The sequence below is a fragment of the Thalia democratica genome, chromosome 8 (assembly GCF_965202585.1).
Source record: "Thalia democratica chromosome 8, ktThaDemo2.hap1.1, whole genome shotgun sequence".
Lineage (NCBI taxonomy): Eukaryota > Metazoa > Chordata > Thaliacea > Salpida > Salpidae > Thalia > Thalia democratica.
In genome coordinates, this window is record NC_139172.1 from 3,368,438 (window position 1) to 3,383,615 (window position 15,178).

The window sequence follows — 15,178 nt, forward strand, 5'->3', positions numbered from 1 at the left end:
CTATTAATAGATATCATATAAAGTAGATAACTATAAAATGAATACAAAAACTTGAATGAATAAATAAGCTTTTCTTTATTGCAACAAACAAAATTTATTATCAATACAACTTAATACAAGTAATAATTATCAACTTCAGTCGATTTGCAACTACCTACCCTGCTATATCACGACCAACTATAAAAAAATATTCATTAAAAAAACAATGTTATCAATTTCTCAATAATGACAAATTCATATTCTTAATCATCCACTTCTAAAGAATGTGGAGTGTGAAACTCTAACTTTTACTTTACAGTAAATTAGTATGCTTAAAAAATTTACGAAAAAGACTTCTTCTACATAATTGTTTTTTATTAAATTTCTGTAAAACGTTAAAGTTACAACAAATTACACACAATGTCAAAAAGAAATCATTAATAACTAAGTTTATCCTTTATGATAAAACATATAACTGAAAAATCAAAATTAAAACTTGGTATTTGTTTTAAATTCAGAAATAACTTTAGATAAAGAGAATATTATCAATAATAAACATAATTAAAACTTTACTATTTATAAATGCGCAAAATTTTAAACTATAAGTACAATTGCCTATATATATTTACACAAAACGCAAAAGAAAATGAAATATTTCAGTTTGCCGCATTTCCGCAGCAACGCATCTGACAACCGCTGGGTGGCGTTGCGGGCTGTTTCCTGGCAACGGGCTTGCACAGTATCTTGTAGAACTTGTCGTGGGGGGAGGAGTCGTCTTGGACGTATTTGAGCTTGCCGGTGTAAAAGTTCAGGGAAGCGTGGTTGCTGTTGAGAACAGTCACCACCACTTTGTGCATCTTGTACTTGATGGCGAACAGCTGCAGTATCTGTGATAAGTTGAATGTTTGTTGAACTTAAAAGTGAAAAATTAAAGTTAATATTTGAGAGAAGTTTAAATCAAGGTTTAATAATGGATGTTATGCAGACTTGATATATGTAAATTCAAACTATGAAACTATAATACTGATTTTACTGATGATATACATTAACTAACATTAATATAAAAAGTAAAAGTAGTTGATATCTTAAACAATCAATTAAATTGTTTTTATCATCAAGCATATTATTGCAATATAAAAAATAGTTTTTGTTTCAGTAATAGTCAAAAGTAAAAACAAATGCAAATAAGAGTTAATTATTGTTAGCATGTTTGCACAAAAGGGTGCACCTGTTGCCCTCAACAATTAAAAAAAATTTGAATAGAGCAAAGTTTAACTTTCAAGTATGGAAAATCTTATAAAGAAACAACATAAAAAATTAGCTTCCTAGCTTTTACCACCGTAGTGCTATCTACATTTTTCTGAAAACAACCCCTATGTAAATTGTATATGGGACCTTAAAAATTCAACCTTCAAGTTTTTAATTAAAAGCTTTTGTACATGTAGCATTCAACACAAACACTTATTGTACATGTACAAAAGTTAATTTCTGATGATTAAAAGAAAATTTTATGAAGAAATTTTCTAATTTTTTGTACTTTTTTAATATCTTTTATTTTTTGAGAAAATCAAGAAACCATAGAACTTTCCATACTTGCATCACATTGCACAATTTGTACAGCTTAGAAACAATCACAACATATAACTTTATATAAAACATGTCACCTGCATCATGAACATTCCGAGGCCTTTCCTCTGAGCGTGTTTGACCAGCTGAATTTCGTAGCAGTACACAACTGGGTGGTCGAAGTCGATATCGAACCTGAAACAAGTGAAAGCAACGTTGTTGTCGTGTTCGTCTCGCACCATCAAGTAGAACATCTCCTGGTGAAACATCTCTTTCTTCTTCTCCTTGTCGAACCATCCCCACGGTGAATCCTCATACCTTGTTCGATATTTGTTATGATTGATTTTTAATATAATTTCTAGTTTATTTTATACATTTTAAAGCAGCTGAAAAGTAGTTGATATCCATGTGTTAAAATTTAAAACAAAAAGTTTACAATAATTTACAGCTAAATTCAGAACTTGTATAATAGAACAACAAAAATTAAAATATAGGTTTTTAAATGCTCTACTATTAAACTTTAATAAAAACTGTAAACTTAAAAAAAAATTATACAATAAAATTTTATTTTAAAACTAAATGAAATTCATTAAATTATGAACTTTTAAACAGTTTTAAACTTTAAAATGTAAAATTACAGCTGCTAAAAATAAACTAAAATAGCTAACTAAAACAAGTAATATGTAATAAAAATTAAACTAACATAGCTTGCATGTTAGTTTTGGTCAAGTCGAAACACCACTGCAAGTTGGCATCGGTCATGTTACTTTTTTTCACGCAAGCGAGCTTGAAGTCGCACTCGTTCCGCTTGTACTGCTTGAAAGACACGAACGCGTCAAGTGGGTCGTCCAAGTCGATGGCCGCCTTCACCTTCTTCCAGTGGATGTTGCCCAGCTTCATGGTCTCCTTCCTCTTGCGATCCTTCTCAACCTTTCTGTTCTTCTTACCCATTTTTATTGATAGATGAACAAATAATTATTTAGTAATCTAAAAAATTAACTTTTTAATGTAAGAATATTGTTATGAAATTCTATAAAAATGAATTTTATAATCTAGCAGTTTTGGTAAAATTTTATGGAATTTAAGCTATTCTGTTTTTAAAACTATTGCACTTACTAACAAACTCAAAAAACGTGAAAATAACTTTTAACAAACCAAAAAAAAAATAAAAAAAGCTCTAACAATTTTTTTTTAAAGCGTTATTATAACTATAAACAGTTTATTGAAAAAAAAAATAAAACAAAATACAATATATAAAAAGATTATAATAAAAAAAAATCTTATTAATTTTTTTAGATCCTATATATTTTTAACATCTCGTCTAGGCACAAAGTAACACAAAATTTTATAAGACTGGCCAAATGGGCCACTAGGATTATCCTTATAATTCAACTGTTCAACAAAATACTTCATCATGCCTTCATTATTTTTAGTCACTGTAATAAGAACTTTATGCATTGCAAACTTGATAGCTATGAGGTGCAGAATGTGCATGAGAAACTTTTTAATGCCACTACCTTCTAAATTACTGTCTGCCTGGAGCTCGTAACAATAAAGCACCGGTTCATTAAAATCTAAATCAAATCTGAAACTAGCAAATGCCACGTCTGAACCAGTATTCTCATCTGTTGCCACTAAAAATCTCATTCTGCTGTCACTTATTTCCTTTTTCATGTCTACGTCATTCCATCCCCATACTTTTGAATAACTGAAAGTATAAATTGAAAAAAATATTTAAAAATATTCAGATTAATTATTTTAATAAATTTTATAAACAAATTTAAAGTTTGTAAAATTTAGTATTATTTTTGAGTTAACTAGTTTTTTCATTAAAATTTTTGTTTTACTAAAATAACTTTAGAGCAGCAGTTCCTAAAGAAAAAGGGAACTGCCCTCTTTGGGTAACTGCCTTATTATTTTGCATGATAAATTAGTTCTGCATCAGCAGTCATTGCCCAAAAGGGTAAATATTGCTTTTAAGTGACAATATTTAAATTTGGTCCCAATTAAAAAAATTATACATTAAAAGATACTTTTTTTTTCACCTAACAAAAACAAACTAATGACAATATTTATTCTAGACTAGTTTATAATCTGAAACCTACATATTTTCCATGTTACTTTTTGTTAGTTCGAAAATCCATTGTAATCGGTCCTTAGTCAGGTCTTGCTGATGTAGACAAGAAATTTTAAGATTCAAATCATTTTTAGAAAACATCTTAAATGAAACAAAGGAATCAGTAGGATCGAGTACTTGACTTGCCTCTTCTATTCTTTTCCAATACTGGTTTGTTTTGCTTATTTCTTTTTTGTGCACCAGACGTTTATTCTTTGAATGATTATTTTTCCCCATATTTGAAAACTTTTAAGTTAAAAATTGAAATACTACAACAATAATATAGTAAGAATTATACAAGGCAAATGCAAATACTTTTTGACTACAGCTTAGGATCAACAATAATAAAATCGAAATAATAGTTCAAAGAACACATTACAGCTTGGTATATTCAAGTAAAAGGTTAACAACCAAATACGTTGTTTATGTGTCTGTTTTAAAATATCAAGTACAGTGCTTATTCACTTTTCTGGACTTTACTTTTCCGGACAGTTTCAGTCAGACGTAAATTCAAAAAGATTTCTATATTAAACACAAACATTTTTGTATGATATTTAAGCTTTCATGCTGTAAGAAAATTTTAAGTGATTTTATAAGTTCTACAATTTTGTTCATTATTATGACGTAATAATACTACTAAAGATTGCATTTATCTTTGTTCAAAGGTAGTTAGTTATGTTTGTTTAGTTATCAAAAACCATTGCATGTAAAGTAAGTCAGTTTAGAAATTTTTAAAGCAATGTTATTTAAAGATAACTTTTAGTTTTAGATTCAAACTTTCTAAGTTTTTTTTTTTATTAATTAAATTCTGATTTTTTAGATAATTAGTGTATAACAGTTATTTTAAGTTTGATTTTTAATTCAAGCATCATTACAACAGTTGTTAATTCTTTTTGTTTGAAGATGAGATGATAAGTTTGACACACTTAACATACTATCTTCTCAAATGAAGAAATGGTAAATGAATTCAATCAAAATTCTAATATTCTACATCAAGATCTTGTTTTAACAATGGAATCAAGTAGATCAAATAAACTTCCATTTCTCAACATAAGTGTTAAACTGGAAGAGAACAGATTTACTACCTCAATTTACAAGAAACCATCAAACACAGATGGTCTATTAAATTTTAACTCTTGTATCCCGCATTCATGGAAGAAAAAAATGATTAGACATTTGCTCATCAGAAACAAAAGATTAGTGTCAGAAGAACTACAGAACCTAGAAATAAATAGAATAAAGAATCTACTTTGAGAACAGTTATCCAATTAAATTCATAAACAATGAAAAAGAAAAATTTCAAAAATTAGAGGATAAGCCACAAATTCCTAAACAACAGTATTTAACAGTTCCTTGTATAAAAAAGGTTTCAGAAAAATTCAGCAGAAATATAACAAAAAACTTGGAAACAATTGGAATTAATATTAAAGTAGCTTTCAGAACTTCTAAAGTTGGAAACTATTTTTCATTGAAAGAAAAGATCAATAAACTCTACAGAAATTACATTGTTTATAAGTTTCAATGTCCAGGTGACCCAATATATTGGAGAAACAGAGCAACAACTGTTTGTCAAAATTAAAGAACATACAAAACCTACAAAGTGCAGTATTTTCACATATAGAACAATGTTAAATATGTCAAAATCATTATGATATTTTTAATTGTTTTGAGGTAATTAAATTTTGTAAAAATAGAAATACTTTAATCGCAGTAGAGGCTATTATGATTAAAAAAAATAAACCAAAACATCATCAACTAGGTCCTAATAAAGGATCTAGAATTACACTTAACATTTTTAAATAGTCCATTTTTGTTCTGATTATCTATTTTAGTTTTTATGATTAATTTGATTAGTTTTATATTGATTGCTTCTTTAGTTTACTCGTATTTTGTTTGATTAATTAATTTTTGTGAGTATTTATTTTGTTTTGAAAAGGAAATTAGTTAAATTTTGAAATCATTGCTCAATAAACTGTTTAAATGAAAAAAAAAATTGTTATTAGCAATTAATTGATACATAAAATAATGTAATCACCTTTCACTATACTCTGTCAACATACAAGGTTTTAAAAATGGAAAAGAGTTCTAAAAAATGAAAACGAGTTGCACTAACCATTGAAAACAAACTAGAAGTTTGTAAAATGATAAAAAACAATGTGCCAAAGTTTTTTTATAATCAAGCAGTTCAGCATAGGCAGGTTAAAATTGTACAAAGTTCTAGAAAATGAAGAAAAGTTTGAAATGTTTAAAGCAGAAAAGGAGGAGCTGAAATTAATTAAAGCCACAAAAACAAAGAAAAAAAAAGAGGGAGGCGGATTTGAAAAGTTGGACAGTGCCTTTTTTATCTGGTTTGCCAGGAGCGTGAGAAAGGTAGTCCAATAACTGCTCAAATACTCTTAGAAAGAAAGAAAGAAAAAAGTGAACGCTCACAACTATGGTCAATGGATTGGTGTGGAGAAAGACCTTTCGGTCATCGAGCCTCACACCATATATGTATAAATAACTTTGATAAGTTTTATTTAAAACTTTGATAAAATCTAATTTTAAGTTAAACTAATTAAAGAAATTAATTCTAAAAGAAAAAAAATGGTATGCACTCTTTTTTAAACCCATTACTGCCAATATTAACCATGAAAATCATAGTCTATTTGAAAATGCCTCTGGATTACACCGTTTAATTTACAGTCAACATTTTAGGTCATTTTTAGCAAGCATTATTCAAATTCATATCATTATATGAAAAATTGATTTTTTGTACTTAGCAGATTTTGGTTATCCGGACATGTTTACAGAAATCTTGCCAAACGTGTAAAGACATTAAGTAACTATTGAAAGTAATGAACTTTAACCTCTAAATGTCATCAAAATTGTGATGATAGTATATTTCAAACATTTAAAAATACAACTGTTTTATGACTTAAGTTTCATAGTCTGCAAACTTTTTAGATTCTTTTAAGTAAAAGTTAAATGTTTAAGTTAATGAAAATACTTTAAATACAATTGCCATAATTATTAAAAAATGCAAAAAAAAACTATAGCAGTACTACTGTGTCTATGTAATAATTCCAACTAGACTAAATAAAACTAGTGAATCTTGGTATAACATTTGATAATATTAGTTTAAGGGCATAGGCAGTAAATCACTTTTTTCATAATTTGATCTTATTTTGTTGAGCTTTAACAAAAAACTACAGGTTGCTTTTTACAGTCTTTAAAAAACCAAAATAATTTTTAAGATATAGCTGATCAAAGTTAAACACTTCAATAAAGTCTTTATTGGAGGCACAAACTAAAACTATTTCATTAAGGGCATAGGAGGGGGTAAACAGCCTTTTTTGGTTTTTGATCTTAGTTTATACAGTTTTTACTAAGCTACAAGATGCTTTTTACAAATTTAAAAAAATCAAAATAGTTTTTGAGATATAGCCGGTCAAAGTCAAAGACGACAATAGGATCCTTATGGGAGGCGCAAACTAAAACAGCAAAAATAGACTATTTCACTAAAAACCTATCTTCTCCTACATTTTTTGAGATAACTACCTCAAACTTTCAGGAAATGTTCCTTGATATATTTAGAAAATTCTGTCGAAAGGAATTTTTAAAAAAATAAAAATGTTATATAAAAAATAAACAAAAAAACAGTTTTTTTTTTTTTTGTTTTTTTTTGTTATAAAATTTATATTTTTTAGTTTTTTTAAATTCTGTTCCGACAGAATTTTCTTAATACTGCAAGGAACATATCCTGAAAATTTTAGGTAGTTATCTTAAAAAACGTAGGAGGAGATAGATTTTTAGTGATTTCTAGTTATTTGACGTTTTAGTTTGCGCCTTCCATAAGAATCCTATTGTTGCCTCTGACTTTGACCAGCTATATCTCAAAAATTATTTTGAATTTTTTAAATCTGTAAAAAGCATCTTGTAGCTTAGTAAAAACTTTATAAAATAAGATCAAAAACCAAAAAAGGGTGTTTACCCCCCCCCTATGCCTTTAAAAACCTATGTTTTTTGAGATAATTACCTCAAATTTTCAGGAAACGCTCCTTGCATAATTTATAAAGTTCTGTTGGAATAAAATTTTAGAAAATTTATAAAAAAACAAATAAAACAACTGCTTTTAGATAAATTTTAGTGATTTCTAGTTATTTGTTGTTTTAGTTTGAGCCTCCCATAAGGGACCTATTGTAGTCTTTGACTTTGACCGGCTATATCTAAAAAACTAATTTTTGTTTTAAAAATCTGTAAAAAGAAAGTTGCACCTTAGTTAAAATTCAATAAAACAAGACTAAATTGTGAAAATGGAAATGAAAATCTCCCTATTTCCATAATTACACTGAATTACTATTATCAAACCCATTGAATAATATATTAAAAATAAATGAAAAATCTTCTAATAAGAAAAAAATCACAACTAATGCAACTTTTATGTAAAACTGAAAAAATCAAATATTTTTATAAAATATTACTTTTTCAGAATTTTATTTTTAATTGTTTAAGTTGTAAAAAAATAAAAGAAGTAAAAATAATCATAAATTAGTACTACACTAGCTTATTCACTTATCATGTTGGGCAAAACTTATCTGTAAGCATTTTTTCGGATAAGTACAAATCTTTTTTTTTATAAAATAATACAAATGCTGTATACTATGCAACACATAATAAAAGCTCAGCTCCTTTTTTCTAATTTAAACCTTTCTTCACTTTTCAGAATGTTGCACAAAGTCCACCTGCCTGTGCTAGACTGCTCTAGAGTTTTGGCAAATTTTTTCTTACCATTTTACAAACTTCTAGCTTATTTTCAATGGTTATTTTTTTTTTTTTGATGTCAACCTGGTAAGTTGAGAGTGCTAAACTTATACAACTTATAAAAAAAAATGTCATGCATCTCATCTTGAACAAAAAGCGTTTTAATTAATAATTTTTATAATACAGTTTGAACTAAAAACTGAACATAAAAGATCTGTTATACACACATTTTCTAAAAAAACTTTATAGATTTTAGTCAATTTTCAAACAAACTTTATAAGTTCAAATAAAAAACTTAAAGTAAATTTTTAAATAACATTATAAAAAAAAAATAAAACTGACTTAATTTACATAAAAAGGTTTTTGATATCTAGACTAGTTCTGAAAAAAGTTTGAATGTAAGCTTTAGTAGTATTATCTCATCATAATAGTAAACTAAATTGCAGGACTTATAAAACCACTTAAATTTCTTACAGCACAAAGCTTAAATATTTATATCACACAATTTGTGTTTAATATTGATTTTTTTTTTGACCTTTGTTCTCAACTGAAACTGTCCGGATAAGTTAATAAGCACTGTACTTTAATGTAATTCATTAAAAAAGCGCTTGAAATTTAAATTATGTCAAAATGCTTTGAAAATCTACAAAATATAGAAAAAATACAATTAATTAGAGAGTTGCCATAAGTAATTTTTTTTCCAGGTTTTTGAAAGAATAATTTTTTTTGGCCTTTTTTAGTATAAAAGGTAAAAATTGTCTTAAATGAGTAAAAAAATATTTAAATAATACTGTTATACTACTTTAAATGTGTTTTATAATGTACGAAATTGTTTGAAAAAAAATAATTCCAGGTCTTTTTTCTAAATTTCTCAAATTCAAATTTTTTTAGCCTAAATTGTCAAATTCCAGATTTTTCCAGGATAGCAGGTTTTTTGGCAACCCTGTTTGCATATAATCATACCATGGACAAGGGTTTCCTAAAGTGGGCTACATAGTCTCTCTTGGGAAATTTTGGTTATAATACGGTGTTAAGGGCATGGGGGAATCCAACATTTTTTTTACAAAATTTAATATTAGACTTTATGTAAAAGCTATAATTATTTACTTTAAGATACTTATCACAGAATATAAAAATATTTATTAATTTTTGGGATATTTTCAGTTGTGTAAAAGGCTTCTAATAGAAATGTATGGAGAAAAACTTTTTTTTTGCTGATTTTCTCAAAAATTTTAGAAATTCACTAAAAAATCTATCTTCTTCTTCATTTTTTAGTCAATTAACCACAAATTTTCAGGAAATGTTCCTTGCATTATTAAAAAAATTCTATTTTTAGAATTTTTTAGAATTGAAATTTTATGACAAAAAAAAAGACAAAAAAGTGTCTGACTTTGACCAGCTATATCTCAAAATTTATTTTGGATTTCTAAAATATGTAAAAAGCAACTTGTAGCTTAGCTAAAACTCTACAAAATAAGATCAAATTGTGAAAAAACTGATTTACCCTCCCCTATGCCCTTAACTTCATTGTAATTATTATTGGATATAAATTCTTAATGCTAGACTGCTTTTATAATCAGGGTTGCCAAACGTTTTTGGCAAATTTTCTTCAGGTTTTCAAAATTTTCTTCCTGTTTTTTAAAGTACACATTTTGGGCTCTATGGTTAGTTTAAAGTTAAGTTTAAGGTTAGAAACTGTGTTATTAAGTATAAAATCATTGAAAAGTTACTGTAAAGCTACTTTAAATGTGTTTTTGAATAAAAAAAGTTTTTGATGATGCCAAAAATGTTTTATCAATATGGTGTCAAATTAAAATTTTACTACTGAAGATGTTAAAATAGTAAAAAATTCCAGGTTTTTAAAGTAATTATTGTTCAAAATTCCAGGTTTTTTAGCTTTAATTGTCAAATTCCATGTTTTTCCAGGTTTTTTGGCAGCCCTGTATAACTTTAATAGAACTAAATAACTAATTAGCTTCTTGATAGTTTTCATATAAAAACACACTTTACTAATTCTCCATACAACATTACAGATTCTGTTTTGATTGTATGAACAATTAAAGAGGTAGGCTTCAGTACAAATATGTAGACAGATGAAAACTTACAATTTAAAAACAGGATTCTGTAATAACAGTGTTATATAAATATTATTTCTATGAAAAAAATCTTAGATTACACATATGAATATTTCTTCAGAACTTTTGGAGAATCATTTAAAATTTAAGTTCTTTGACTATACTTTACATTAAGTAACTTTAATTATAAATAAACAAAATATTAGTTTATTATTCAACTTACAACAAAGTATTTAAATATTAAAAAAAGTTATTTTGTACAGGTTTTATTTTTAAACAATTCAAAAACACAAGTTAAGCTGTATCATACTTTTAAAGGTATTTATATTTAAAACAATAAAAGTATTACTTAAAAAAATCTCTATAAGTAAACATAAAAATATTGCAAAAAAAAAATTAACTGTATAATGGTGAATGATTTAGATAACATCTTTAATAAGCATAGCTAAGTTTAAAGAATTCAAGTTAATCTTTTAAAAATAAGTTTCAAAATGATGTATCAAAAGCAGTTGACAAAATATATTTAAATGTAACCTCGAAAAGTTATAGTTGGTTTTGTCTTAATATTGTTAATTTTAGGCTAATAAATGTAAAAAAAATCATTCTATATAGAACAACCAACACTTTTACTTAAAAAGATTGTATTGTTTAGAACGTTTAACAAAATAAAAGTTGTTAAATCAAAATAAAAACATTCCATTTCTAAAGAAATCTAAATCAATCATACTTCAAAGTACTTAAAAACAACTAACAACATAGGCAGAAACAAAAAAATAAAATAAAAATGCACAGTGTTTTTTATAAACTATTTTTTTAGAAAATATATTAATAAATGTAATGCTTTTATCAGTGTCAAAAAATAGGATGTAGTATAACCAAAATGTATAAAGAGTTTAAAGTTTTTTTCAAAGACTGTCTTTATTACATAAAATAGTTATGATTAATGATACCATATGATACTCAAAATCTATTGAAGTCTGCCACATTAAACTTTAAAACTTTATACTTACTTTTTTATAACCATGAAAATAACTTTTTATTAAAGAAATTTGTTTAATGTTTAGCAAAGTTCAACACTTAACTTTTAGAGATATTACTTACTAGTCTTATTACTTTTTAAATCAACTATGTCAACTCCATAAGTAGAATGCCTTTTTACTAAAGTGAACAGTTTTGAATTTTTGGAAATAAGAACCCAGTTCACGTTTTCCTTAACTTTTAATCTTGGAAGTTGTACTTTATTTGAACTTGAACTTTTACAAGTAATTAAAAAATTTATAACCACTCCATCTAAATATTTAGGAGGTTGATCTTTTTGAACTAATCTTTTTTCAGGAGAATGTTCAATACCAAAAACTTTTGGGTTCTCAAAGACAAGTTTTAAAGTTCCAGAATCAGTTGCAACACATTTATTTAAAAACTTCATTGCAAGTTTTGAAGGAGTTAACTCTTCATAACAAAAGCAAGCTGTTGGTAAATCACTTCCTGTTTTTTCTTCAATCATTAAAGCATAATTTTCATTTTCAGTTTCAAATATAATCAGCATTCTATAAACTTGAAGGCTTTGTTTGCTTAATGTTGGTAAAACTCTTACATTTATACCACTAGACCTTTGATGATTCAGGTAATTACGAGTTAAATCAACCAGAGCAATTATATCTGAATTTCTTAAAATTTTTGCTTCCATGTCTTTGACCCATTCAGCTTTTAAACTTTCCTTATCTGGAACTTTTTTCAAGTCTCCTGAGTTTATAACTCCAGTGAACAAAAACCTCATCCATTTAGATTCCCTTAATTCAACACTTACAACACCAGTTGGTGTAAAGATAAATCCAGTCTCTTCAAGTACTTCTCTCTTTATAGCATCACACAAATTCTCTCCGAGCTCAACTCTTCCAGCAGGTAAGTACCATTTTCCATGACATGATTTTTTACTTTCTTGAATCAATAAAACTTTGTCATCTTTGTTAAACAAAACTGCTGCCACAATGTATTCAACATTTTCTTTGAGGTTTGTAGGTTTTGCTAGGCATGTTCTGCAAGTATCACAAACTGAAAGTTGTTTTGTGCCTCCATTTTTTTCTAAATAAATTTCAACATTTTTTGAATATATAGGATTATTTGTGTTCAGTTGCTTAGTGTCAATATTTGTACTAGCACGACCTGACATTACTTTTATTACGAGCGTTACCTTAGCTCAAACGTTACCTCCTTGGCTTGGACGTCTGACATTTTTTAATTTTGGTTGAGTTGGTAAACTTAAAAAATTTATTGTTTATTATGTAAATTTGCTTTGAATTTTGTTGCCTAACCTTTTTTGGACTTTATCTATCCAGTGAGAATAACGAAATCAATGTGAAAAAAAAAGATCTTTTCGATTATATGTGTTCGACACTTCGGCTAATTAGGCTTTAAGCTAAAACGTTCAACTATTAATATTTTGATTTCTAATTCCCACAATCTCAAGATTGGTATAAATATAAACTTAAAATTAAAAAAATATAGTGAATGTTTTTTTAAGATAGTAAGTTGTAGCTGCTTTTTTATTTATTAGTTTTTTGTTACAATGTAACACAATAATTTTTTTTTTCTCGGTTCTTTTCCAACGTCTACAAGATCTGACAGTTTAATATACAAAGATGTGTTCTGTGCACACTAAACACTAAAAAGATTAATAAATAAAATAAAAAAGTCGATAATCTTATAAAATAAAAACTAATATTATGCTGAAAAGATATTGTGGGATTTATTTTTTATTGTAGACTGGTTGTCGCTCGATGTATCTTGTTGTTTGGAAATATCAGAACTTTTGCTGCGTCAAGCGCAAACACCCGAATTTAATTCGATCTAGATGTGTTTTAAAAAATTTATAAAACTCAGTATACCACAGATGTTTTTGTGTTAAAACTTTATTCCGACTAATCGCGTTTCACTGCTCTCAAATAGATTTAAGAATAGATCTACGGAGTCTCAAAAAAGCTCTAAGAATCAGAATATAAAACTTTTCTTTGAAAATAAGATATATATCAACTTTCTAACAAAACTGTTTAAACGTATTTTACAGCAGGTCTGCTGACTTTTTACAAATACTACATATAAAACATTTGTTTAACAATAAGCATTTGTTTGTTTCAACTTAAACGTCATGTTTGATAAAGTGTCTGAAGATACGCTCAAACACAGCTACATTTTACAGCTTATATATGTTTCGAGTATCATAGTTGCAAGCAAGTTTCAATAACATTAGAAAAATAAATCTGAAAAACGTATGAAACGTTAGATTTGAGTTATAACATTATACTGTTTATGTATTTTATACACATTTATATATCAGCTAAGATGATAAGTTCGATTAAAATTTTGGCATTTTTATCTAAACAATAACATTTATTAATATGAATTAAATATTTAGTATTTTTTTTAATTTAAAATGAGTTTGTTTTATCTTTTGGTTAGTTTTGTTGGTATTAGAGACTTAATAGTAGAATTTTATTTTATTCTTCCAAAGAAAACATTTACTTCAAAGTTAATAATTTTACTTTTACATCTTTTACAATTACATTGATTACTTTTGTTTTCATCACAAATATTTCTTCCTGAAGCACTTTGAAGTGTAATTGAGTGACGGTGACCTAAGAATTATTTTACGTTTTTAAGTAAAGTCATAACACCATTAAATTTTACCACAAATTGCTTATTTTTATAACATAATCACTAAAAAAATTTGTGAATTGCAACAGTGTCTTAGAAACCTACCTGTTGTTGTGCTATGCATATCTATGTTAAACAACATTTATATCAACATTTTAAGTTTGTGAACACGCACGGTCAATTATTCCTAGCCTATACTTGGCATCAGTGCTCTCACTATTACATATTGTAAAATAAATTAAGCGTTTTAATTGCATTAAACTACTTTATTTCAAACTTATTTAAATTTCGTCAACATGTCTTGCTATTTCCCTTTAAAAAACAGTTTAAAACATGTTCTGCTAGAAAGAGAAATGTTTTCTTAAATTGAATTCTCAATCAAAATTTTGGTATATGTAGATTTTTTTCTACAATTATAATTAGATCCTTCTTAAATGGCCTCAGTTTATTTTACAACTCTGTTTATATTCATTTAACATACATATCTTCTTTTTGAAAGTTGTTTTCAATTGGTCAATTTTCACTATGTTTTGTGTAAACTATCAATTTGTTTGTTTAACAATGCTGTTTTAATGTTTTTCAACTGAGACAAATTAGTTGCACGTAAAACTTTTTTTTTAAATGTTTTTATTGAAAGACACTCGTTTAAATATTGTTTAAAATCTGCAAAAATTAAGTTATCGTCGAAATTTGATGACACTGTATTTTGCTTCAGTTAGCTAAGTTATCTGAAGTGTATCAAAAATACTTGATTTATAGAAGTTGTATTTTTGAAAACTAAGAACACGGAATAGTTATTACTTTAAAACTGTATTTAGAAAGCAATAAAATATTAATTTTAAAGGTAATAGGGCTAAGTTTCCAGTATATTTATATTTTTTAGCTATTACAACTACTAAAAGTTAAATTTGTAAACAACTTTTGCACTTACTTTTATTACATTTAATGTTTTGGCTGGCGATAATGGCCATAAAACCTAAATAAGAAAAATATTGAAGCTTAGCTTTTTATTTCATTAAATAAGTGCATATTTACATTGATTGAATAA

The 15,178-nt window shown here is 26.6% G+C and overlaps 3 protein-coding genes across 3 annotated transcripts; all 3 read right to left on the minus strand.

Moving 5' to 3' along the window:
- Positions 1–348: 348 nt before the first annotated feature.
- On the minus strand, positions 349–2,528 carry LOC145842491 (N-alpha-acetyltransferase 40-like). Its single transcript, XM_082949945.1, has 3 exons — positions 2,249–2,528; positions 1,644–1,863; positions 349–866 (listed from the first exon to the last, which is right to left on the minus strand). The coding sequence occupies exons 1-3, from the start codon at positions 2,494–2,496 to the stop codon at positions 636–638; spliced, it is 699 nt and encodes a 232-aa protein (XP_082806071.1). The 5' UTR covers positions 2,497–2,528; the 3' UTR covers positions 349–635.
- A 316-nt stretch (positions 2,529–2,844) lies between these two features.
- On the minus strand, positions 2,845–3,898 carry LOC145842385 (N-alpha-acetyltransferase 40-like). Its single transcript, XM_082949810.1, has 2 exons — positions 3,651–3,898; positions 2,845–3,253 (listed from the first exon to the last, which is right to left on the minus strand). The coding sequence occupies exons 1-2, from the start codon at positions 3,896–3,898 to the stop codon at positions 2,845–2,847; spliced, it is 657 nt and encodes a 218-aa protein (XP_082805936.1).
- Positions 3,899–11,480: 7,582 nt separating this feature from the next.
- On the minus strand, positions 11,481–12,723 carry LOC145842457 (8-oxo-dGDP phosphatase NUDT18-like). Its single transcript, XM_082949910.1, has one exon. It carries the CDS (start codon positions 12,647–12,649, stop codon positions 11,573–11,575), a length of 1,077 nt encoding a protein of 358 aa, XP_082806036.1. The 5' UTR covers positions 12,650–12,723; the 3' UTR covers positions 11,481–11,572.
- Between the last annotated feature and the right edge of the window lie 2,455 nt (positions 12,724–15,178).